The sequence below is a fragment of the Metarhizium brunneum genome, chromosome 3 (assembly GCF_013426205.1).
Source record: "Metarhizium brunneum chromosome 3, complete sequence".
NCBI classification, from domain to species: Eukaryota; Fungi; Ascomycota; class Sordariomycetes; order Hypocreales; family Clavicipitaceae; genus Metarhizium; species Metarhizium brunneum.
The window spans coordinates 4,621,427-4,648,328 of record NC_089424.1 but is presented as its reverse complement, the minus strand read 5'-3'; the positions used below and the strand labels follow the sequence as shown (position 1 = coordinate 4,648,328).

Sequence of the window (26,902 nt, the reverse complement as noted above, 5' to 3'; positions counted from 1 at the left end):
ATTGCGTTGGGCAGATTGCGAGACTTTCATCAGCGCCGGTCGAGTGCGCCTCGGCGGCTCAGCCCATAACGTCTGCCTGCCAATATGACAGCGAGTAATTAGTTTTGTGTTATTGTATGTATTCCACTCTTTATGTAGAAAATAACAAGAGGCTCTCGTTTGGCTCAGGTTGATCTCATACAATCGTGGTGTGTCGCAACTCGTGCCATGTCTCCACTCTTTTGCCGCAACTGTTTTGTTTGCCTTACGTGCTCACTAGCTGTGGACTATAAATACGTCAAATGCAAGCCTGCAAACAGAAGCCAAGCTACCCAGTGAAGCCAACTTGGTGGTGCGATTTGGCTGTGAATGCAGCCAAGTTAGTGACTGTCCGTCTTTCAAAACTCGTTCATACCTATTCGGAGACTTTGCAATAATTATCCTCCGCGTGTCAGTATGCCACTTGTGTCTCCTGTCGCCCGAAATAGAGACGCCGCCTGGGGGGGGAATATTAGCATGATGAGATTAAGGTCTGCTATTCCTTCGTCATGCTTTCGCCCGTCATTATGGATATCTGCTGCGTATTTGGCGCGGGACTGCCTCTATACTGCCGTATTCGTATCCTTGGCTTTGAATATTGATGTTTTGCCCTGCAAATCTAGCCGCATCCTGGCATGGGGAATCTACGGCTTTCTGCAGGGTTGTGTTGGCATGGGGTTTTGGGTGATTGCACATGAGTGCGGCCATGGCGCTTTCTCGCAATACGCACTTCTTAACGATGTGATCGGATGGGTTATTCACTCGGCGCTTCTTGTGCCCTACTTCTCGTGGAAAATAACACACGCACGACATCACCAGCACACGGGCAACATAGAACGGGATACAGTATTCGTCCCCTCCACCAGGCGCCAGAAGTGGCTGCAAAAGAACTCATGGGTCATGTCAACCGTCGCCGGCCTCACGGAAGAAACGCCTTTATACACAACTCTTTGTCTTCTGGGCCACCAGCTTGCTGGATGGCAAACATACCTACTGTTCAACGCTTCGGCCGGGTCCAAGAGCGCGCCGTATAGCCCTGGCTGGGCCCCGTTGCCAAAGAGTCACCTTAATCCTTTTAGTACACTTTTCAGCACTACACAGAGATGCCGGGTAATTGTTTCCGATCTTGGTTTATTTCTCATGTGTTTGGCCCTGCATCGTCTGGGCTCAAAGATAGGCGCATTCAAGCTGGTAATGTTATATTTCCTCCCCTATCTCTGGGTACATCACTGGCTAGGTGAGTGGCCCTCGCCCCAACCCCGCCAGAGTCCAGGTTGTTCCTTACGTAAATGATGTAGTTGCCATCACATTTTTGCATCATACTAGTCCAGCTGTACCCCATTTTTCCGATGAGTCATGGACATTCACGAGTGGGGCTCTCTGCACAGTTGATCGAGACTTCGGATTCATCGGTCGTCATTTCTTCCATGGCATAATCAACTATCATGTCGTCCACCACTTCTTTCCCAAAATCCCGTTCTATCGCGCAGAGGAGGCCACCAACTCCATAAAGCCCATACTTGGGAGCCTGTATCATGATGACAAGGGAAGATTTTTGCCCTCACTGTTAAAAACATTTGCTAAATGCAAATACGTGCTGGATCCAGCTGATGGAGTCTACTACTGGGAGGGTTCCGGCCATGTTGCAAACGCAAAAGCGGATACGCAACCAGGCAAATGACTGATCTGCTGGAAAAGCTCGTGAATTTTTAGTACAGGTGCTGGGGAGAGAGCGATAGATGACAGGGGACTGCAATTAAAACTGCGCTAAAATGCACAGGTGGTGCGGAGACTTTGTTTGCGGAAGATACACCAGAATTCATCCAATAACTATGCAGACGACCATGACATTATATTACTCGCCTTGCCTCCATGTATTACACATATCATTCAACCGTTAGATGCCGTTGTCTTTCAGCCATTGAAGCACTACCATGCCAAGGCATTGGATGTGGTGGTCGCTGATGGTTGTCTTCAAATGGCAATTGCTATGCCGGCTGAACCACTTTGCTACGGGGACCGTCTTAGGGGGGTCGTGTCGCGACTTCGCTGCAGCCTTAGAAAGGTAGCAAAGTCGCAACCCGAAAGAGTGTGGGCGTAGCACGATTATACTTTTCAGTGCAAAGTGCAAGGCTGATAGAATTTGTTGGCTTAACGTTATTTTTTTCTACTAGTTGCGGTCATTCCTTAAAAGATAACGCCCCGTCAGACTAATAGTGCCTTCATTCCAATTACAATTTATTAAGTTCGTCTCCCTTGACCCCGAGGAAATCAAGCAGTACAGAGGCCCAATAATCGTAGGAGGGGGCGGTTCCCTACTGCATAAAATGGAAGAGGAAATTTGTATGTACATAGCCATTGAACGTACTGCCGCACCAGATGTACGTACGTGTATTCCAAAATGGTACTTCATGAAGGCTTCGCTCGTTGTCTATACAAGCTGAAGGCTTCTAGGCGCGAAAGCTGGTGCAACTGGATGGAGGTATTTAGAACCAGTACAATAAAAACAAACCAAAGAGAGGAGAAGGCCATTGAATCAATAAGTCCATAGGTCAACCTGAGTAGTTTAGTAGATGGAAGGACAATGACAATGTTGCTACATGTATGACAATGCTTCATAATTCAAAAATAAAATGGGCTGCCTAAACTTTGTAGGTACAGCACTGCCAGTCACGGGTCAGTCCCCCCTGTATATATATGTAGACAGCTCTGCCAAATTTCCTTGCAGGTAAGGACATCCTTCAGTCAACACAACAAGGGAAAGAGTGCTACTTTACATTTGCCGCCACTTTACGGCCAACAAAACCAGTTCGAACAATGTCAAATAAAAAAATTCAGTATGCTTGTGCTATTAGTGGAAATCTATGTGCACTTTTATTTATTATTGCACTGGCAGCGTCTGGCTTTCTTCCACCTCTCCCACCGGACTGGGATGCCGTACAAGTGGTCGATCACTACCACGATCATGAGAACGGCATTAGGGCTGGCGCGGCACTGCTTGTTGTATCAGGCATGTTCTATCTCCCTATGACGGCAGCGATCTCAGACCAAATTCGACAAATTACTGGCATATACGATGCTGTTCGCAACATTCAACTTGCCGCTGGCGCTGCTGGCGCGTTTGCTATAGTGATGCCTGGAGTAACTCTCGCTGTTGCCAGTTACCGCCTTGACCGCCCTATCGAGACCACCCAACTTCTTAACGACCTTTTCTGGATGCTTCTTCTCATTCCCTGGCCGATTTTCATGGCCCAGAGCTTCTCTCTTGCGTACGCTATCCTTGTCGACTCTCGAGCTAAGCCTCCATTCCCCAAACCTATAGCTCTCGTCAATATCTTGGTTCCCATCACCTATATTCCATCCATAGCCGTACATTGTGTTAAGACTGGCCCGGTAGCATGGAACGGTGTAGTCAGTTTCTGGATTCCAATTATTTCTTTCGGTATTCAGGTTATGGTCGACTGCACCTGCCTAATGCGAGCGGCGGCGGCTGCAGATATGCAAGCATATTAGAGATAATGTCTCAGATATCAGGACTTTGAGATAGACCAAGTCATTACTTTTGCAACAGCACATCGCAGCATTGCAGGCTCAGTATTACCAGCCGCACACAGTCTCGAGATTGTAGCTAAGACGGTTCCTTGTTACAACTTATCACGGTCAAGTCGCTCATTCAACGCCAAGCTGTGCAGAGCCGATGAAAATCGAAGGAGATAGCATGGCTGTTTCCGAGGGATAGGATCTTCAAGACCAAATAGATCTGTTGTTATGTAAATCGTATACGGGCTCAAGCCTAGTTACCTTTGACAACACCTTCCCCTGTAAAGGTGCATATCCCTATCGCCCACCGTAGTCGCCCACCGTAGTCGCCCACCGTAGTCATCTCCATCTAGGACAGTGTTTTTTGAGTTTTGCAACAGTGGCCTCTAACTTATATAGGCCGCCGAAGGCAATCTTCATGAGCCATCAAACCAAGTTACGCTACTGCGAACCAAGTTGCCACTGCGAACCAAGTTGCTACTGCGAACTAAGTTGCCATTGCGAACCAAGTTACTACTGCGAACTAAGTTGCCACTTCTACGTAGTTTAAAAGTTTAGACGCTAATATTTCTAAAAAAAAAAAAAAAAAGCCCCAAGATTCTTTAACTAAGTAGTAGTTACGAACTTACGATCAGGGTAGGCTTAATATGCGATAATAATTCTACCAACTCCTCTTAGTACTTACCCGCTCTAAGCTCCCCGACTAATCAAACTATTACTTTACTAGATGAGATGTGCTAAGCATAGTATATGGTTCCAAATCGACATTTTCCTCAACCGCACGGCTGCAAATCCGGTCTAGGGCATTGTATATTCTGGCGGATATTTTATCATAACTAACTAATAGCACAAGCATGACTAGTTTTTGCAGTTGTCGATTTTCAGTTTCAAACGAAATGCCTGCCACTAGGCCGCCAAACAAACCCCGTCCTGGGATTGATATTTGCCTTTACTGGGTATGAACTACTTAGAGCTGTTGAACGTGAATCATGGCGATGCCCACTTCCTAGGTGAAGCTCTATTGAGATTCAAATGGGCATTGACCAGGTCACTACTCGTCAGGGCGGCACACAGGGACACCTCCCCGGCGAGAGTTGCCGCCGCAATGATGCTTGCTAGGCACTGGGCGTTCCGGCCTGTTTCTGTAGGATGCGCGCCTGCCACGCCAAGCATCTCTAGCATGGAGCTCTGGGGCTCCAGCACTGTGCCCCCCCCTACAGTGCCGACTTCAAGGGAGGGCATGGTGACTGATACACGTAATGAATTATCGACGCAGTTGCTGGAATCTATTAGTTATCCAGGACAATCTCGGGCACTGTTATTACCTACCACTCCATGAGAGTTATGCAATTTGCGCTTTCCACGACCTGTGCTGGATCCTGCCCGGTAGCGATGAAGATGGCGGCGACAATATTGGCGGCATGAGCATTATATCCGCCAATAACCCCTGCCATCGCCGAGCCGACAAGATTTTTTGAATTATTGATTCGAACCATTGCTTCGGCAGTGCATTTTAAGACTGATTGAACAACTTGATGTGGAATAACAGCTTCTGCTACGACACTCTTACCTCTACCTTCGATCCAATTGAGCGCAGAAGCTTTTTTGTCTGTGCAGTAGTTGCCAGACAAAGAAACGACTCGCATGTCTTCAAACTTGGGGTCTTGGCTCATAACTCGCAGGGCATTTTCGACACCTTTTGAAATCATGTTCATACCCATGGCGTCGCCGGTTGTCGCCTTGAACCGGATATATAGACTTCTCCCAGCAATGCTTGCATTGACCCTTCGCAACTTGGCAATATTACTGGTGCTCTCAAAAGCATCGCGCAAGATGACCTGGCCCTCGTGTGAGCTAATCCAATTCTTGGCAAAAGCTGCTCGTTCTGTACCTGCGAATTGGACGCATGGGCCACGGGTGATGCCATCATCGGTTAGATTCGTAGTGACGCCGCCTGCGTTGTTAATTGCCTTGCAGCCTCTATTCGTACTAGCAATAAGTGCGCCCTCTGTTGTAGCCATAGGGATAAAAAAATTCTTTGAATCAATCAAGACAGGGCCAGCCACGCCAACCGGGACCGGCATGTACCCAATTACGTTTTCACAACAGGAGCCAATGACGAGATCCCAGTTGTAGTTCTGGTGCGGTAATTTCGCAAGAATTTGTCCACTGAGCCCTGTAATGGCAAGAATCTTGGCCAGGACACGACGCCTTAGGGCTACCGCCTGGTCTGGGCCTTGCGTGTAGTGTTCAAGGGCATGAAGTGGTATTTCTTCTGCAACGCACTTAGACAGAATATCGGCCTCATTCAGGCTACTGTACTGTTTCATAACAGGCACGTCATGATTCGTATGCCCCGTATTATACGGTTTACGTATAAGGAGTGAGGACGGTGTCATAGCAAGCAGCTCCACGTCGAGTCTTGCGGGTCGCTGATAAGCGAGATCAGTATTGTGGTCCCAATAGGCGTACTGAATTATAAAAACGTCTGCATACATAGGCATTACTTCCCTGCCGGGATTTCACTAGCACTTCGGGAGATACGGTAGCTTCGCTATTGCTGAGTAATGTTTTCGACATAGCTAAGGCAACTGACAAATCGCTGAGACAGTTGTATAAACTACAATATATTTGATAAACAGGTAATTGATGCGTACGAATCTGAAGGGCCAACCTTAAAAAGTACTTCTAGGCTGTGGAACGTATTATAGTCGTCGGAACCTGTGATATACTGTCAAGACTTTTGTAGATCAGGCCTAGAGCTTCACATGCAAGTCAGCAATGTCATAAACCACCCGGTGAGAGCCCGGGGTATTACGTCTTCTCTAACTTGGGAGTAAGTACTTAGTAAATCACTTAACAATGCTAAGCCTCCATCATTTCCAGAAGTAAGTATGGAGGGTGCACAAAAATGACGTCATGTCCCATCACTTTGCATTTTTAGTGGTAACCCTAATGCCATCGTAGTTTTAGTTGAGCCGAGAATGCAACCTCCAGGAAGGTGGTCAAGCAGGTTGGTATGGCTATTCAACGAAAGACGATACCTCAGCACGACTACCCTTCCACACTACTACGGGATGTTGATGATAAGCTCGGGCCGGTTGGGATGTTCAGCAAGGTCCTGATTGGAAAGCTTGCGGGTTTCCTCCTGGAGTATATTATCTTATCATTCTTCACACAGAAGTTGACAATATTCACTAATTCAATCTTATAATCAGCATAATATGGCTCGTCTCAAAGCCCAAGCCCTAATGTCATGGGTCATCTCATGGGCCCTCAACCTGATAGAAAGATTTTTCATAGATGAACAAAACATATTGGCCGAGGCATTTCCTACAATCGGTACCTGATCCTATGAAACCATGTTTAAAATGTGTGCTGACTTTCTAAGGCCTCAAGTCCTCTGAGGGCTCAACGAAGAAACTTGCAAACAAAGTGTGTAGATAGTTGATTGCAATGAGAACCACAGCACATCCAGGGCAACCATTTGGGGCTTGAGTGCCAGTTATGGTTCAGCTAAGTACTTGGGAGACCGCAGAGATGTTTACTGGGTAGAGAGATTGACATTGGTTTAAAAAAATATGGGTACTCTTTGAGCATAATATTATGTGGGCAGTCTTAAGTATTTGTTAGTTAAACCTGGAAGGTAGATGCACAGAAGGTAGATACGTCACGTTGTGAGACCCGTGTTAACTATCATCTTCTTGTTCGCTGCTCCCTTCTATCCCTTAGAAGGGCTCATGCCATTCATCTTGAGTTAAGAAGGCTCCTCAGCCACTTGACGACAGTAAAAGGTGGCTGATCAGTTTCTGAAACCCCGATATCATTGATCTTGGCCGATTGTTAAAAACGTCACTAGTGCGAAGCATCGCCCCACCACATCACATTTGCTGGGAATTGCTATACCGGCATAACACGTTGGACGCAGGGGCATTCTGAGCCTTGAAAGCCTCTCAGCTCCCGTATGACATATTAACCTTATGGCCTCGTGGCGCCAGAAATCGCATCGACCGACTAATTACATACAGATTTTTGGTCAAACCCCAGCCGATCTATTCCAGATGATCAATTTAATATACACGCGAGCTACCATAATTACGTCAACAAGAGAACCTGATGGCTTGCGTGTGGGTTTGTTATAAGTTTTCTTTAGTTCCTTTTCTGTGATACTTTGTAATCTGGTCGTGTTTGGCGGTGAGAGGTAGCTTGAACGTTGACGGCTCTGAACGACGAAAGATTAACATTGATGCGAGTGTGCATGTAAGTTACCACACAATAAGCCGCGCCACCCTTGCCTAAACTCAATCGACACCCCAGATTAATTGATGACCCACCCCTGCTTGACAGCCTATCGGTAACTAGTAAGTAGCACGACCTCCGATTCCGCCGATATACTCCTTGTAGGCTGCATCTTTCGCGATCTTGCCTCTTCGTTCGTTTCACACACCAACCCCAGCTCTTCCAGATACGGGTACCTCTCCTGCTTAAGCAGGAGGATGTCAAGATCAGGTCTCTCATTTATTCAAGCATAATGCTGACTCAGTCAAGAACACGCAAGAATCATTGCCTAGGTGGCAGGTCGCAACAAGAAATTGTACTACTGCTGTGTAGGCAGTACTATCCCAACAAGTATTTAATTTCGTATAACCCCGCTCTTTTAGATAGGAAACTAAGAGTCTCTCATGTGAGTCCACTATGTAATTAGATGTGAACCATGTGATATCGATACATGTCGGCGAATGCCAAGGGTACATGGAGATGACCGGGGCGTTGCTTCTAGTGGCAGAGAAGATACACAATCAATAAGTAAACGTGCACCTTCTACGTTGAAACATGCCGTTTGAGATCCTTCAATGTTCAGTAGTACTGTATACTACTGACAGGTTTATATTGAGTAGCTCCCTATTCCCGCAAGCCAGTGAACCCGCCCTTGGCAATAAATATTGATCTAACTACGGAATACATAAAGTAAATTCAGTACGGATGAAGAAAACCTTACATGGCTGAGAAATTGCCTAGGGAAAGAACTTCGAAGTGACTTCCATAACCCCGCCTTCAAATTGCCCGAAAGGTTGGATGTGGCCACATCTAACCCTTAATCCACTCAGTATTTCCTGAACGGCATCATTCATGTCTCAGTGCCGTGCCATGGCATATGACCCCGAGGTATAAAACCACTCGCACCTCCCTGTTTCAATTCAGGCGGTTATCATGGCGATATCATTTCTAAACCGTTCAATATATCTTCACATGGCAACATGACGGGGCCAATCTGTCCAGACACTCTTGACTACAAGGGTTCAGCTCTGGCTGCCTTTGACCAGCTAGCAGCTGCTCCAAGCAATTTGCAGTTGCTACAAATGGTCCATTCGATGTGGTGTGGCAACCTGTGCGAGAAAGACGTCTCCTGCTCTTTCTTGCACTACGTCCGGACCAAACCAATATTGCCCTCAAGGATGCCCTCTGCAGTGCGATCACGGTACAACAAAGATACAGCTGAATTATTTACCCTGATGGGTGGTGATGGCTATGAGTCTGGCACGCCACAAAAGCATGCTACTAATACCTGGCCACTTCTAGAGGCGGTATTGAGTGGAGTTGACGATGCACATAACAGCAACAAACTGCTGTATTGGGACTACACTGACTGGTCGAAAAAAAACGATAGAACAGCACGGCAATCAATACAGTGTGTTTGTCGGGATGCCCTTCAGTGGATGGGCTGTTGGTGTGGTGGGGATTACTCCGTCAGCCAGGTCAGCTTGCACTACATTGCCTTTTCCACCGTGGTCGATGATATTTGCATTCCTCCTCGTCACCTTCTGAACCAGCGCTTTCGTATATACAGTCACTCTGCACGGAACGTAATTGAGGAGATGACGGACCAGGGATGGGCGAGAGACGCCCTTCATGCCCTTCTATCCCTTGTTCGACAATACCTGCTTCAGTATGTGGAAAAAATTGACCACAATAAAGGGGACGGGCATGTAGGTATTCATGATGCACTCTGCCAGTCTCGCCTGGTTTGGGATAGTATCATCTATCGGACCCACACAGCGAATACTTACGGTGCCGCAATTATTATTGGTCGCATTTCACAATCCGGTCCATTGACCGCTTCTTGGATCTTTGATAGTTCTATCTGCGATGCCATCTCAATGGACTTGTGCAAGTCGGCGATGCGAATATACCACCAAGATAATCATATGCCTACAGCTCGAATGCACTCAGAGTGTAATGAGTTGGAATCCCATCGACAGGTTGGATACCACTCAGTATATCTGGACCTAATTGACGACCTTGTTTATACCAGTGCTCCCGAAGAGCTAGTACATTTTGGACGGGCAGGCTTTCTCTTCGTTCAAATCCACCATCGATACCTAGAACGTCGTCTGGGGCATCGCTTCCCTCTCCATCCGGCAATGGTCAAACAACTCCAGCTACATTTCGGAGACTGTCCTACAGATCCGTTGACAGACGGGCTTTTTCATCTTCAGTTGTTGTCAGCACAGGTTGACGAACCATGCCTGAAAGAATTGTCGATGCCCTCTAGGGCTATTTTGTCTGCGTGTCAGGGGCGGCACAATATGCGGAAAGCATGTTGCAGTGACAGCACTGTTCATCAGCGTATTTTCCCGCCGCCTGCGGATGTTAATATGCTCAATGATGTTGAAGAGATAAGTGCAGTTCATTCCATGGCACAGCAGGCTCGCGGCCCAGATGAGTTACAAATACTACTTGATGAAGTTACCTGGATATCCTCCCCTTTACATAACAACCAGAGAAACGACTTTGGTTCAAGAGAAAATATCTGGGCTCTCTGTACCGCCTGCAAGGTCGATTGTGGCACCGGCTGTGAGTGGTTGGCTTTTGTGCGTGACATGTGGGAATCTTACGGGGAGACATTTCTGTCGGAAAAAAACTGTCTCTGTTGATTGAAACACGCAAGCATTTTGCCACCAGAAGTGGCAAGTGGCAACAGTATTCCGAAAAGTATTAAATATCTGGAGTTTAGGGTGGAAAGAGGAAGCAGAAAAAGAATAACAATAATTTTGAGAATTGATAGAGCGGCATGACACTTTTGATATGGAGGCATGACCTTACAGAGGCATGACCTTGCATGACTTTTTGCAGCTTCTAATTCGCCCAAACTTTCTTGGTCTGCATGTACTTCGTAACAAAGGTGGTGAAGCTAGGCTCCTTAACAGCTCGCTAATCACCATGACCTAGCCTATTACAGGCAAACTACGCACGATCGTGGACACAACTGATCACATACGGTTTATAGATCTTGCGTCCCACAGCACAATTTTATGCCACTACTTAGCATAAGGGAATGAACTGGAGTCTATTTAATATGCAGGAGCCTTCGCGTTATATACGTGTGTCAGAAAATTGAGGGTCACAAAAGATCGAGTATAATGGCGCCGAAGGCGCCAATTGTATTAAGTGAGAATTATCTAAAGAACAAATGAAAGATGGAAATGAACGTGGTATTTATCCTGTGAGCAGCTTCGCCGAACCGGCGAAGCTGTACCAAGGAACCATGTCTGATATAATCCTAAGACTAGGAGTCGTTGCTGATACCTATAATGCCGCGTTGCGGCATTGTAAAAAGCAATGACTTACCCCGTTTTGAGGTCCTGATATCTGACAAGTAGCTTGTGATTACCCCCTGTGAACCAACAAAGCCATATTGAATCGACATACTTTTAAAATAAAAATCGCTTATACCGTCATATAAGCCTGAAACTTTTGGTAACTTGGAAATGAAGCAATCAGACTCCAATCTAGCAATTGTCTCTTGAAGGTACGAAATGAAACAGTGCTTTTGCCATCAGCCACTAGTGATTCGTTTGAAAACACAAATATATACTCATTAAAATAGCCCTCGTTTATTCTTAACTCAATTGCTCCTCGAGAACATGGCGGCGTGGTGACATGGTGGCGTTGCAAAGGTCGGATGCTGCCATGAGGATTCGCGCACGTGCGCGTGTGGGCGGATTGTTTGGTTGGCCCCCTTGCCGTCATAGTGCTAATATCCCACCGTACATAGCTAAGCTAGCAAACATGACTTTATCCCTCTGCAGTGATGTCGCTTGTCCCATAATCCCAGTCTTTAGAAATATGCCAGTGGGTGGAAGCCCACATATGCAATGAGCCCCAGGGGTATACGAACCAGTTCTTCCGGGTACCTTTGTCAATGAGAAACTGTCAGTCAATGTTAGATTGCTATGATATCGCTCTAGACGGGGGAATCGCATGCGCTGGCGCAACCACCCTTGTGAACTGTTCGGTCTAAGGCGGAAAGCAATTCTTTGTTGTATCCTTTCTCGCTCTCGGACTTAACCTCAACACTGGACATCGTTCCATGAATGACAGGAGTAATGACTGAAATGATCAGATCCACGTAGCTATATTTGGTCAGCACATGTTGTACGAAGTGTTAGCTTATATTGTCTGAATGGGTTGGTTATGACTTTTCTATAGATAACACTGCTGAAGTATGTAAATAACCGGAATTCGGTCCCAGAACGTAGAAGAAGTTTGGGAATCCATGCATGGCGATGGATTTGAACGCTGACTTATGACGAAGCTCTGCCCAATAAAGTTTCCTGGTCTTGTCTTGTCGCCCTCGAAGATCAGTCTCATACTGAGTGATAGCGAAACCTGTTGCAAGGATCTGGGTTTGCCTTCGTCAGCGCATCGGTTGCGGCACAGTTAAGTCAAGCATGCTGCATTTACAATGATATCGGCGAGAACTTCTGCGCCGGATCTGGTGAACACGCTTTTCGAGTTGATCTTTGTAATTGGATCATCAGATAAAGTGATGCCGTCTTCATGGAGGGCGGAAATATATCTATAATTAAATACTCTTCTCTGGTTAATTATATATTTATTAATTTAAATAAAATATATTTATATTAATATTAATATTTGGTTAATTCGCTCTATAATTAAATAAAATTACATATATAATACTAGTATTATATAAGCATAAAATCTAAAATAATATTAGGCTATACTAGGCTAAGAATAGTAAAAGACTAGAAAAGTAAACTATCTATATATTATAACGTGTTAGACGTACCAGCGTAATTAGTGCCGCGTTGTGGCCTGCTAGTCACGGCCACCTCGCGATAGCCTCAGCTACTATTATATAGTTAAACCTTGTATATTGTTATGATTTTACGGCCGTGACTTACGCCGAGTCACGATGAAAACCTAAAATGCCCACACACGTAGTATAAAATATATTTATACTTATAATATATATCTTATACTTAAATTTATTATTTAAGGTTAAAAGCTTTTAAAATTCTTTTATAAGCTAGGTTTAAGTATCTAAATATCTAGTAATTATAGTTAATATAATAATAAAAGTATATTACTTTTTATATAATTTTATAAGCTTTTTAATAAATTTTTATATTACTTAGCTTTTTATATTATATCTAAAAATATAAAAAACTATAGTTTTATATAAAAAAATATAATAGTTTATAATATATATAAGTATTAAAATAAGTAATAAAAAATTAATTAATAAATAATAAGTATAATATAATTATAATTAAGTATAAAATAATAAGAAGTTTATATTAAGGTATTAAAGTTTAAAATAATATTTTTATAATAATTAATTCTAAAAGTTAATAATAATAAAATATATACTTTTATAAATTATATAATTTTTTTTAGCTTTTTTATAATTATTAATATTAATTATATTATAAAAGCTATTTATAAGTATAAGTTTTTAGTAAAAGTTTTAATATAATAAAACTTACTTTTATTATTAATTATAATAATATATTTATTATAAAAATTAATATAATAATTTTATTTTATTATATATATAATTTATTTAATAAAATCCTTTATTTTAAGTATTTTTATAATATTTAAATTAATAAGCCTACTTATTATTAATATAAAAATATAATACTTTTAAAAAAATTATTAAGTAAACTTTAAATTTTTAAGTTTTATTAATTATAAATATATATTCTCTTATTAAAATACTAAAATTTATTTAATATAGCTTTTAAAATATTAATATATATTATATTTTATTATTATTTTATTTATATATATTAATATCTTCTTTTAAAGTAAAAATAAGTAAGTAAAATTAGGGTTAAGTATAAAAGATAAATTATAATAAATTCTTAGTATATTTACTTTATATTTAGGGTCTGCTCTTATCTTTTTATTAATATTAGTATTTTAGAAATATAAGTATGTGTACTATACTGACAAGTATTGGAAGACTAAGTTCCTCCTAATTGAGACTGGCGGTTGTAGATGTAATAGTCGTCAAGATTAAAAGTGCGCTTAAGTTGGCAACACATTGCCAGACCAGAAAAACCCGCCCCGATTATAATCACCGTGCTGGCTGGTGGTGACGGCATAGTAAATCAACGATAAGAATGTTTTTAAATATTGTGCAGGTACTTACCAGATTACTCATTGCATATATGCTCTAGTTTATTCAGTCACGAATGACAATACGCGATGGTCTTGGATTGATTCTTATAGCTCCCCAAATGCGCCGTCCCCGACCCCCCCCGGTTTCAACCTCACTCATTTTGGCGGCACTTAAGGTATGTTTGGAGAGCCTCAATGGAGTTAAAGTCACTTGTTGCAATTTTCGAGCTAAGCATCTGTCGGGGAGTACCTGTGCTATGGGTGAAGGAAATTTGAGCGAATCAAGATGGGCAAAAGTCATGCGGGTGTAAGTACAGAAGAGCTTAACTACTACTTAAGTAAAGAATCTTAGTTTTTTAAAATATTAGTGTCTAAACTTTTAACCTACGTAGAAGTGGCAAGTTAGTTCGCAGTAATAAGTTAGTTCGCAGTAGCAACTTGGTTCGCAGTGGCAACTTGGTTCGCAGTGGCAACTTGGTTTGATGGCTCATGAAGATTGCCTTTGGCGGCCTATAAGTTAGAGGCCACTGTTGCAAAACTCAAAAACACTCTCCTAGATGGAGATGATAGAAAGCCAACCCCACAATACATTGGACAATATACCTCAGCTGGTAATTTTACAACGAAGGCGTAGAGCAGTATCCCTGTTTTACCTGCCTCGCCGCTACGCTGGCCAGCTTCAGCTTAGTGTCGAGAATTGTGTGGCGAGGCAGCTGCCTGACTAGCAACAAAATTGACGGTGCTTGTTCACCTAGCTGCTGGTCCGCAGCAGGCCTGTTGACTATTAGATTTGCTAACGCGGCATAAATTGAAGAAAGTTGAACCAAGGCACTTGGTTTGACGTACTCTAACCCGGTTTGACATGAATTCAAGGTGGTGACTGGTTTCGTTTTTTCAGTTCAACAGCTATCTTTGCCCTTCTATCATTTTTTTAGTTGTTTTGTGGTGAGAATTGCCCTGGACATCTTTGTACTTCTTGTGCCTTTTGTCCTTGTCGCATTCGGTGCAGTACCATTGTTAAATATGAAAATGACTGGCTTCTTTATTTATTACTTATAGGGAGCCCAAGTATCTAAATCTGGGTGCCCGTGTATTATGCAGCCTTGTGGTGTGTGTTTCATTAAAAAGGTGCTGTATCGGCTGCATCACATCGCATTGTTCACTATCCAAGGAACTCACATATGCTTCGTATTATTCGGCGTCCGGGCAGCGCAGAATAATGTCCCTATGAAACATGGCAGCCGTGCCCAATATTACCAACTTGAGCCTCTGTCTCGTCTTGGCGACCTGGAGACCCCGTATCTGGCTGATAATTACCTTAAAGACCCTCCCTTTCCTAGTGTGCTTCATGGCAATTCTTTTACTTGTATTCTTGGTACGGGTAGTTCTGAAGAATCGGCGGGTTATTTGCCAACGAGACAGTGCCGCGGTGGTGTTGGGGAAACCTCTTTTATTCCCTCTAACCATTACTCATACCCGCATATTGCCGATAAGGAATCAGTTCACCTATAAGTTGCTCTACGTGGGCATTCCCGTAGGCTTTCGCGGTCGAATTGGTAGCTTGATTTCTATCGACGAAGATTTCAAGCATTTTGATGACACGTCAACTATCTTTCGACTCTTTTGGGAAGGTATCCGGCTGTTCAATGCCTGATTCAGTGTCGATCCTGTTCATTATCTTCATCGCGGTGGTGACCAATACGGGCTTCACAAAAAACTTCGTCAATTTTTGAGAGATCAGGTATCACTTAATCATCATCTTCTGACCACTCTAGACTAAAGGTCTGACATGAGCACAGGACGAGAATCCGGAACAGTGGCCTTACGCATACATGCTAAGCGTTCCCCGGTTTTTGCAGTACTCACGGAATGTGGTGACTTGGTGGTACCTCTATTCTCCCAGTCGAGAACTCGATGCTATAATCATGGAAATCAACAACTCTTTCGATGAGAAGAGAAATGTTCTTTTCAGAGTCCATGGGAAGAAAGACCTAGGTACAGCTGGTCCCGGGTCTGGGAACAGCCACATGGACAGTACTCTATCGTTGAACTCGCCCCCGAAGTTAAGCAATCGAAAAAGGACCATTCGATATCTGGACTCGTTACCAAGGTCAAATTTCTATGAAGGCTTCTGGGGAAAGGGCATTTTTGCCTCCCCATTTGAGAAAGTAGAAGGGAGTATATCAGTCAGAGTCAAGGATCCTCTCGACAGGAATTTTCAAGAGCATGACAAAACGCTTTCAAATACTACAAGTATCGGCCTGTCTGGCAAACCTAGGATGTCTACCCGTATCACCTTATGTGGAGATCCACTAGACCCTATGCAGGAAAGCTACATGAGCACATTACAATTCTTGATTCGATGGACCTTACCCGGCTTATCTACAAGTCTAAGAATTGTCTACCAAGCTATGAAACTTTATTATTACAAAGGCACACTGAGAATGATGGACAAACCCGATATCAGAGAAGGAAGCATTCCTCGTCATGCAAGCAAGTCTGAAAAGTATCATGTCCTCTTTCTTGCCATTGCCCTCGGACTTTTACACAGCCGGCTGATATTTATACAGGGGTCTGGAACCTTTTTTTCAGAGATATCTTGAACGCTGTGTTGAAACCTATCCAGAAGCACTCGAGGTCAAATATGAGCGTAATACCATGGTGCCTACTGGCTGCACTACCATGAGATCCCCGTCGTCGAGGAGAAGTAAGAACCGCGTGCATAAACTGAGAATTGTGCCATTAGATCCCGGCTTTTATTCTCGGGTCATTTGTTACGCAGATGCCTGGGACTGTCTGCAGCACGAAACGCGACCGGCCGGACAAGAGGCGGACATGTCAGCTAACGCTGTTCTGGTTTCAGACAAGTCTGTCATGAAGTCCCTGATTTTATCAGAAAGACAGTCTCCGCGGGCAGTAGAGCCACAAGCAATATCCATCATCTGGTGTCTGTTTTCGAGCATCCGTGGCCCAAAATTCATGGACTCATTCATCTACCATTCAGTTGACACCCGCCACCATGTTGCCTACATGCGCGCAGTTTGTCAGCACTGGCTGACCAAAATTTTCGCTTCCAACTCCGATAACATGCTTACAGTCTACATTTTTCTGGGGGGGTTGATAAAAACAATAGCCATCTTGGAGACAGTTATGAGGATATTGAACCTTAGTGCGTTGGTGTTTTCGAAGCTGTTTTGTGGAGAGACTTGCTGTTCCACGCCTTGCACTACAGGAATCTAGGGACAAGCCAAGGACGATAGTGGCTCGGTCTGTTGGCGTGGTACGAGTCATGTACCGGACATGACACGCAGAACAGTTGCTGCCTGGTGGGACCCACTAGGTAATTTATATGTATGAGGGCCGTCAGCCAGAATTTAGTAAAAGTACGTTCAATCACAACAGTATAATCTAAACAGTATGAGGTATCCGGGTCTTCCGAAGTAACGTGACCCTCACCGAATATCCAGTACAACCAGACCTTCATACAGTGGAGCTATTGCGTCGTTATCAGCCGAGTGCACCAAAACGGCCTAGTCCTTGACAATCCTGACAAATAGACGGAGCGACATGATAGCGGTGCGTGGTGCTCACAGGACAGCACACTCTACAATCCTCATTTCAACTCTTGCAACTGTCCGACCTAAGTCAACATGGTGAAGGTCATGTATGAACCGTCCCGTCAAGATCCCAGTAGGAGAAAACAACGTGGCATTCGTTCTCCGGGGCCAAGAATACTAGTTCTTGATCTTGGAGTTGTGGAGGCTGGGGTGATCGGACCGACAGGCAAAATACTCGAATTGACACCACATGGCAATCTGGCGCGGGTCCTAGCACAAAATCAGCTTCTCCCAGATGGCGTTGATGTGCATTTCCCCAGCAACCGCATTTTCTGGACTAACATGGGAAATCCTGGGGAGATGGATGGCAGCGTACAGTGTGCAAATGTAGATGGAACCGAGATCCGCACCATCATCTCCCCTGGACATATCAACACCCCGAAGCAGCTGGTTGTCGACTCAGACTCCCAAAGATTATATTTCGCTGATCGTGAAGGCATGAGAATATGGAGCTGTGACCTAAACGGCAACAAACTAGAGGTATTGGTAGAAGCCGGCACAAACGTGGAGGATCCGACTTGCTGGTGTGTGGGCGTACAAAAGTCCAAGAGAGGAAAACTCTACTGGACACAAAAGGGGGCCTCAAATTCAGGAAAGGGCCGCATTTTTAGCATTGACATTGCTAGATCAGAAAGACAGCCGGCCTGTCTCCTTGACAACCTTCCAGAACCGGTGGACTTGGCGCTGGACTCCGACGGGACTACGCTGTTCTGGACTGACCGTGGTGATATTCCGCATGGCAATTCGCTGAACAAAGTAGCCCTTGATCGATTAACCGGCCTACTCAAGACTATTGACACAAAGCCACAGGTAATTCTTCGGGGTCTTCACGCGCCCATAGGCTTGAAGTTGGACGAGGCGGGGGGGCATATTTACGTTGGCGACTTGGGCGGCGCTCTCTACAGGTGTAACTTTGACGGTTCAGGCAGGCAATTACTCTACTCTGGTGACGATCATAGTTTTACTGGTATAGGCTTACTCGACAATTTGGTCTAGACTAAGCCATTGTACTATTGTCACAACTGTTCACTACTGAGGCAACAACACTATCTAAGGATGCATAAATACAACCCTATACTTTTGTAGTTTCAAATTTGTATACGCAGTGCAGTTAGTCTACAGGCGAGTACGCAATCTTCAACCGCTTTCTCATCAAGATTGTATAAGAACTCCACAGTAACGCTAAAACTTAATTAAAATTACTTCATTCCCTGTTAAGTCAAGGCGTCGAATACGTATTCATTTATTAGTCCAGATTAGTAGTATATTCATGTTTGTCTTGTTCTTCTTCTTGTAAGCTATCTAAGTGCCTCCATTGCTGTCAGAGGAATCTGTCAGATAAGGCTGCCTCTGTTGATTGATCAAGCAGACTTGACGTAATTGCTGGACGTCATAAAATCATTGATATCAGCAGTTGAGAGGCTGGCCAGCCACCCTGATTTTATCAGGTGGCTGGGAAGTCTTTTAAACTAAAGATAAAAGACATGAACCCTTTTGAAGGATAGAAAAACAAGAAGAATAATTTTCATATTTAAAGAACTAAGCTTAGTTAACAATGGCTCTCATAACGTGACAGAATCCGCCTCTGTTAAGGTAGTTGAACAACCAGACTTGTGTCACGTTATGAGACTCATGTTAACTAAACTTGTTTATAAAAATTTTGTTGTTTTTTCCATGTCTAACTTGAAGAATTGAGGTCTTTTTATGGCCAGCCTTCATATTTTGTAGTCACTGAGAATCAACACACCAAGCTCTGCGACTTCAGTCTACTGAGGCATTATCCGACAAGGGTCTACCGTAATAGGCCCCGTCCCCGCCCAATATTCCCTGCGCTGCGTACCGCGCGTCCAAGAATAGGACTAGAGTACACTACCATACATACCTGGCTGCTCTTTTTTCTTCCTTTTCCCTCTTCAGAAGGCATTGAATCTATCTGTGTCGGATAATGCCTCTGTAACCACTTGACGAAATATGGAATGCTTCTCTCGTCAAAGAGCTTAATCAAGGCTGCGGTCGGACTTAACACCCCGAGCTTCTCGCGGCACAAGACTGCCCTAGCGTTGTATATGTCCTTTCTGGTGGAGTATTACTATTTGCACAGATAAAAATCTCTATTTGCACCGTGATCATAACGAAGGGCCCAAGTAAGTTCATGCAGACGCTATGAGGCATGAGGGCGTGGGAAGCTCGAAAAAGTCCGTGGAAGAGACGAGAATATATTATCGAGTGTATTCTCGTCCCCAAGTCCATAAAACTGCCTAATACTTGTACTGGAGCTACTCGTGGATAACTAAGGGCTAGATCTCGTGTGCTGGGTAGATCGCTGTCGTTTCCTTCCAGATATTTGATCACAGGGATTGTAACTTCGCTGTCGGCGAAGATTTGCGCGGGTAGAATGATTAAACGTAGATATAGATATTAAAATGATATTATGGTTCTCAAATGTTTATGGGATAAAGAGTAACGTGATTGCGCTCGTACATCAACATGTTATATTTCTGACCTCCTCAGAATGGATGTAGCTGCCTGCCAGGCAGCTGCTACTGCCTAAACTAGCCAAGTTTTGTCGAGCCACATGGTGTTGAACGTCACAGCGGAACACAGATGAAAAGAGTGCGTTGATTTCTCTAAGCTAGAGATGCCGCCCAGGCACGCTATTTATGGAAGGCGCAGGCTGGACCCTGCACGTGATGCTGTTTCATGTTCAACACATGGAACCGTGCAGCTGATCATGGAATTTGTACTCCTCAGAATTCCCAGTCAGAATCGTTGTTGCTTAAATACAGCTAAAACTCGGCCTAATACAGTATCATACCACTATTGTCTGATGTGAGTAATTTTGTGACGAAGGCCCTACACCTCACTTCAGGAGCCAGAAAAGGCAATCCAACGGATGTACCCTCTGGTACTTGGGGGGCGGCAGAATTAACGGTGGGTTAACGGAAACTCTTGTGACCAATCAGAAGTGGTGAAAATCAGGCCCGTGCAAGAGTCAGGCCCGTGTAGCAATTGCCTAAATATGATTTAACTAAATCATACACGTATGATTACAAAGCCTGCTGGCAGCCTGCTTGGCAAATTGTGACAAAAACCAGTCAATACTCTCCAAGTCCTCCGGGTTTCCAATAAATGATACATGTTGATCAGGGCGCACAATGACCACGCAACCCTGCTCAGATACACCGTACTGACCATGAAGATGACCCCCCCTGCCATTGTAGGATACATTGTCAGCATAGACCTTGCCATAATCATACCCATTTATCTCATTGAACAAGTAAAATATCGGAGGTAAGTCGAAAAACTCAATGTTTTGTCTTTCTGTCGAATATACAAGGTATATGTCAAAAGTACCAAACCTGATCTCCTTACTGGAATTCAAGGATGGCGTGCCGAGCAATCTTTTCCAAAGAAAATCGCTCAGGTGCTTGAGTCGACTTTCTTGTACTGGATCAGTTATATTGGCCCCAAATACCAAGATGTACCACTGTCCATGCCCACACAACAAGCTGAGAATATTGCAAGATAAAGCATCACTGTGCCGGACAAGTAAGCCATCCATTAGTCGACCGCCAACGATCAGGTTGGACGCTAAACCCGCACATCGTCCCCGCTGAGTGGAGTCTGTGCCAGTCACTAGGCAGTTAATCTGATACGTGACCGATAAACCTGATTGGGATGTGTTTTCTTGTTCCAACACATTACCAAGCTCGTATGGGTCAGAACGGTTACTCGTAGAGCATATATGTTGATACAAATTCTTGTCGAAGGAAAGTAGTCTCTCTGCTATCGGTGAACGTTCTTGTTGATACGTATCTAGGATCGACGGATCCGCGACGCCCAATACAACGGAAGCAACCTTCCAACCGAGATTGTATGCATCCTGCATGCTGACATTCATACCTTTCCCTGCTGTAGGGGAATGCGTATGGATGGCATCGCCCGCTAAAAATATTCTGTTGTTCACCGATAGGGTTTTGCAAACCCGATGGCTGACCTACATCGTTGTATCTTAGAGCTGTTCGTCACTAGGAAAAAGGGCTCGTCTTGCACACCTTGTAGATGCTTGCCCAACTCACATGCCGAGTTTCCAAATGAAAGGGGTAGATAAAATCACGAATTGCTCCAAGTATACTCTCCGCAAGCTGAGCTGAACCAGTTTGACTAGCAACACTGGTTGGAAGTTGCACATAGAAGCGCACTAGTGCCTTCTCACGGGGAATTATCATTATACTTCCTCCTTGGCAATTGATAATGCAACGTTTCCGCACATCGGCTAGCGATTATCAGCAGTGAAAGGAGTCGAGTAGTGTGCGGAGTCCGTACGGAAGTTTGTCACTGGAACGCAATCAATCACGCCCCAGCTTTCCTCCCTCGAGTCGCCCTCCATCTTCAAACCAAGAGACTTGCGAACCCAGCTGTGGGCACCGTCACAGCCAAGAAGATACTTTGTCTTAACAGTATAGGAAAAGTTGGAGTGTGGTTGTTTATTCAAGGAGAAGCTTCGCATGCCGTCTGTACTGCCAAAGGAGGAGCATACTTGAGTTAGCTCAACCGTAATAGGATATTCAGGAGATATCTCGGAACTGTTCCCAGCATGCATAGATTGAGGGGAGACCCCACGCTGCAAAGTCACATTGCCTGAATGTGTGACAAACATTGATAGACGTTGTTCAATCTCGCCTTGTGCTATAGTCGCTTCGTTATATCGTGAGAGACCCACGTGTGAGTTGCGACGTGTATGATTGCGTTTGATAGGGCCATCATCGCGTCCGTCCTATTTTAATGATATTTGATGAGTCACCATGTAGAAAAAAAAATGAAGAGATCAGAGTCATATATCACAGCTTTGACATACCCATAAGCAGACCTCAACTATCTTATTAGCGTCCTGCCAAAGATTGTCGCCGAGGCCAAACGAGTCCAATATTTCGAAAGTTCTGGTCTCAACACCGTCAGCACACCCATGGGTCAGTGACTGCTTCTGTCAACGATAAGGGTGCGGACACCTGCGCGGGCCATCCAAGCTGCTGCTACAAGACTGCTCGGAGCTTAGCAATTCAACCACCAGGCAACTTTATAATGGTAGTGGCTTCCACTTACCCAGCAGGGCCTACGCCAATAATAACAATATTAAACTTATTAGCTGTTATTATAGTATATTAATTATATGAAGTTTAAAGCGGCTAATATATTATTAAGGTTAAGATTCTTGATTTATATTCTTCTTAAAAAAATAATAGTAGTAGTAAGGTAATTAATAATATAACCTCTCCGGAAAAGGTAAAACCGCTAATATAAATTTATTAGGCAGCTTTGCTCTTGGTATTATTAGCCTTATTAGGCTTTTTTATAGCTAATATAATAGCTTTTTTAGAGTTATATTTTAGCTTTATATTTTTAAAGGCTTTTTTTTTTATATTTTTAATAGCTTTATTATTTTTCTTAATTTTTATTAAGTTAAGATTTTTAGCTTTATAATAATTATTTCTTTTATTATAAAAGGCTTTTAATCTAGTATTAATTATATTACCCTCTAAGCTTTATTAGCTTTTAACCCCTAAAAATTATAATAAGTAATTTACTTATATTAAGCTTTTTGGTACTTTTAGAGCTTATATTATTATTAGTAAGCTAGTCTAATTAATTTTATTTTATAAGGGCTTATATTAATAAGTATATACTTTATATATAATAGTTTATAAATAGTTATAGTAAATATTAGTAAATACTTATAAAAAATATATATATATAAAGGTAGTAACTTATAATTAGTTATATTAGGTCTTAATAGCAAAAAAGGCAAATAACTTAGATAAAAAAGAATAAAACTAACTTAAAATATAAGTAAAAGTAAACTATATAAATATATTATATATATAGGTATTTTAGGTTTTTAGTATAACTTAATATAAGTTATAAGCGTAAAGTTAGTAGGTTTATATTATAATATATAAGGTTTACCTTTATAATAATAATAGCTAAGGCTATTATAAAATAGCCTTAGCTAGTAGCTGTAATATAGTACTAATTATATTAAAATAATTTACTTTTCTAGTTTTTTACTATTTTTAGCCTAGTATAGCCTAATATTATTTTAGATTTTACGCTTATATAATACCTATATTATATATATAATTTTATTTAACTATAAAGCAAATTAACCATAAATTAAAAAATTAATTAATAATATAAATATTTTTAGGAGCTAAACCTAAATATACCAGGGCCTACCCTGCATATCTTATAGGGAATTGCTAGAGGGGCCTGACACTTTTGCTACGCGGGCCTGACGCTTTCGCGGGCCTGACTTTCACCGCCTCTAATTCGCCTATGTTTTCTTGACCCATAAGTACTTCTAAGTAAAGGCGGTGTGGCTTACTTCCCTAATAGTGCCTAAAATTTATAACTAAGGTGGTCTATCACGATCGCTGACGTAATTGCTCTCCTACCATGGTGTACATCACGATCTTATAACCAGTAGTAGTGAATTTGTCGGATACACTGCCTCTGTTGATTGAAACACGCAAGCACTTTGCCACCAGGGTGGCAAGTGGCAAGAGTAGTCGGAATACTGCTGCCTGGAGGCAGCAGTATTCCGAAAGCATTAAATATCTTAAGTTTAGGAGGGAAAGAGGAACAAGAAAAAAAAAACAGTTTTGTGAAAGAAGCTTAGTCAATATAAGTCTTATAACGCGACAGAATCAGTGGCTAACTGACTATAAAAGTATGTTAGTTAAAACCGGCAAGATTTTTATATAACTAATAATTACCTAGTAAGCATTTTTTTTATAGCTTAGCGATAATACAGCTTGTATTTTTCTTAATATATTTAGTTAACTCTTATTAACTTTATTTCTTATAAATATTTAATTAAGTCTTATAGCTATTATAATAAACCCTTATTATCTTCTTAAATCTAAAAACTATAAAAACTTTACTTATTTATTATTACTTTAAGGTACTAGTTTAACTATTAGTTTTTATAATAGCTTTTTAAGCTATTTTTTATACTTTTTTAGTATAAGCTGATTTATTAACTTTCCTTACTAGTTAATTTTACTTTTACTTAATTAACTAGCTGGTAGTTTAGTTACTTCTTATAATAGCTAGGCTTACTAGTACTACTTTAGTAGTATTTTTTGGTTTTTTACGTAATATAGTAGCTACCTTTAGGTTAAGTATTTGTTAGTATAAATTCTAAGATACTAATTCTTATAGTTACTAGCGCAAATAGGCTTTTTACTTAGTAAAAGATATTAAAGAATCTAGCTTTTTATAAACTATATAATAGTATAGGATTCTAAGCTTAATAAAGACTATATAATTATTATTATAAAATCTAATAGAGTTAGGGAAGGGATTTTTTTTTATTAGTATAAACTTATAAATAATATAATATTACTTATTAATTAGCTTAAGCTTTATTAATAATATAATTATTTATAATTTACTAAAATAGTTTCCTATTAAGCTTAGGTATTAAGAAGTAGTAAGAATATTATCTTATTTATATATATTTATAAAGGCGCGCTTTTAGTTATATATTATATTTTATATTACTTTAACTAGCTAGTATAAGTAACTTATTTTGTTTAATAAATAGCTTTTTATACTATTATTACTTGCTTTTATACTAGATATAATATAAATACTAAAGTTATAATAATAATAAATAAAATAATATATCTACTAAGTATTATAAAATAAATATATTAAATAAAGGTATTATAGAATTACTTATTAGTTATTAAACTTTTTATATAAGTTTTTTTATACTTACTTAAATGCTTTCTTGGTTTTAGCGTAAAGAACTTATTTTTATATTAAAATAATACCCTGATAAGTATATAAAACTTTATTACTAGCTAAAGAATTATTAATTAGTTATTTGTTTGTTATATTAAGCGTATCTTATATCTTAGAAGAATTGCCTTTATTATTACTCGCGGAATTAGCGCTATTCTCTTACTCTTTTATTTACTTATTCTTTACTTTTAGTAAGATATTTAAAAGAATATAATAAATATAAAGCTATTATTATATATTTTAGAATTAGTTATTAAGAGCAGCTTTTATAGCCTTATTAAAGTTTATAATAATAATAACTGGTTTCTTAATTAAGTATTTTATAAGGAGTTTATAAATACTTTTTATAAGAAATTAAAACCTTTTTCTTCTCTTATTATTTATTAAATTAAATATTATATTAAATACTATTCTAAGATATATTTAGCTAGTAGCTTAGAATAATAAAAGCTTAAATTAATTAGTATTATAAGTATTATTAAAGCTAAAAACTTTAAGAAAGTGCTTTTATATTTATAAATAATAGGGGAAGATCTAGACTAGCCTAAAAAGCTTATTTAGGTTATTATTAGCTTACTTAGTAATATATAGGATTTTATTATTATTAAAAAGTTTAATTAGTATGCTAGTAAGCGTATAACTATTAAGTTTAGTTTAGTAAATACGCTATTTTATATTATAAATATCCTTTTATAAAAGTATAAAATTAAGGAATTACTTTTTAATAATAGCAGCTATATTACTAGCCTAAATACCTACTTAATAGCTTACTAACTTAATAGCTGATTTAACTAGTGTTATAAGGCGGTAATAGAAAGGATATATAGATAAGGTAATACTTTATATATAGTTATACTATTAATATTTTAGGTTTATATACTATTAAAGAAGCTACTTACCTTTTTTTAAAGACTTAGTAGTAACTTTTTATTTATATTTATACTTTTAAAATTTATAGTTTTAAAAATTATAGCCTTTTAAAGTCTAGGGATACTTAAACTAATTATATTAAAAAGAATATTTTATAATTTAACCTTTATAAGTGTATTAGTTTTATTAGACTACCTTAAAGCTATTCTTTTTTATAAAGGTATTTATAGTATAAAAAAAAGCCTTAGCTAAGAGAGCTAGATTGCCCGGGATTATTAGGTTTAAAATTAGCTTTAAAACAGGGGATAAGAATTATTAATTTGGTAATAAGGTAGGATTTTTGGATGTTGGCAATATTTAGGACTATTAAATAAGTAAATTAGGGCGTAAAGAGTTTAGTAGAGGAGAATTATATATACCTAGACTTAAAGGTAATTATCCCTATTTTTCTCTCTAAGCCTGAACCTATTTATATAACCGGGTAAGGTTAATAGTTAAACTATAACCTTTACTAATAACCTCTCGTGTTATTTTTAATACTAATTTAAATTTAGTTATACTTCTTATTAAATACTAGGGGACAAATAAAGCTAATTCAGGAGGCTTAAAGTTAGACG

General features: G+C 41.0%; 5 protein-coding genes across 5 annotated transcripts; 2 read left to right on the top strand and 3 right to left on the bottom strand.

Annotated features, from left to right (window-relative positions):
• Window positions 1-3,030: 3,030 nt before the first annotated feature.
• On the top strand, window positions 3,031-3,531 carry G6M90_00g066490 (uncharacterized protein; the record flags this gene model as incomplete). Its single annotated transcript, XM_014683877.2, has 1 exon — window positions 3,031-3,531. The coding sequence occupies one exon, from the start codon at window positions 3,031-3,033 to the stop codon at window positions 3,529-3,531; it is 501 nt and encodes a 166-aa protein (XP_014539363.2).
• Window positions 3,532-4,545: 1,014 nt separating this feature from the next.
• Window positions 4,546-6,138, bottom strand: HMGR_1 (3-hydroxy-3-methylglutaryl-coenzyme A reductase; the record flags this gene model as incomplete). Its single annotated transcript, XM_014683876.2, has 3 exons — window positions 4,546-4,837; window positions 4,888-5,990; window positions 6,055-6,138. 3 exons carry the CDS (start codon window positions 6,136-6,138, stop codon window positions 4,546-4,548), a joined length of 1,479 nt encoding a protein of 492 aa, XP_014539362.2.
• Window positions 6,139-15,448: 9,310 nt separating this feature from the next.
• Window positions 15,449-15,580, bottom strand: G6M90_00g066470 (uncharacterized protein; the record flags this gene model as incomplete). The annotated part of the gene is made up of 1 exon (XM_066130828.1): window positions 15,449-15,580. The coding sequence occupies one exon, from the start codon at window positions 15,578-15,580 to the stop codon at window positions 15,449-15,451; it is 132 nt and encodes a 43-aa protein (XP_065986886.1).
• Window positions 15,581-17,639: 2,059 nt separating this feature from the next.
• Window positions 17,640-18,602, top strand: LAM1_1 (3-hydroxyacyl-CoA dehydrogenase-like protein LAM1; the record flags this gene model as incomplete). The annotated part of the gene is made up of 1 exon (XM_014683875.1): window positions 17,640-18,602. One exon carries the CDS (start codon window positions 17,640-17,642, stop codon window positions 18,600-18,602), a length of 963 nt encoding a protein of 320 aa, XP_014539361.1.
• Window positions 18,603-20,634: 2,032 nt separating this feature from the next.
• Window positions 20,635-21,495, bottom strand: terD (FAD-dependent monooxygenase terD; the record flags this gene model as incomplete). Its single annotated transcript, XM_066130827.1, has 1 exon — window positions 20,635-21,495. One exon carries the CDS (start codon window positions 21,493-21,495, stop codon window positions 20,635-20,637), a length of 861 nt encoding a protein of 286 aa, XP_065986898.1.
• Between the last annotated feature and the right edge of the window lie 5,407 nt (window positions 21,496-26,902).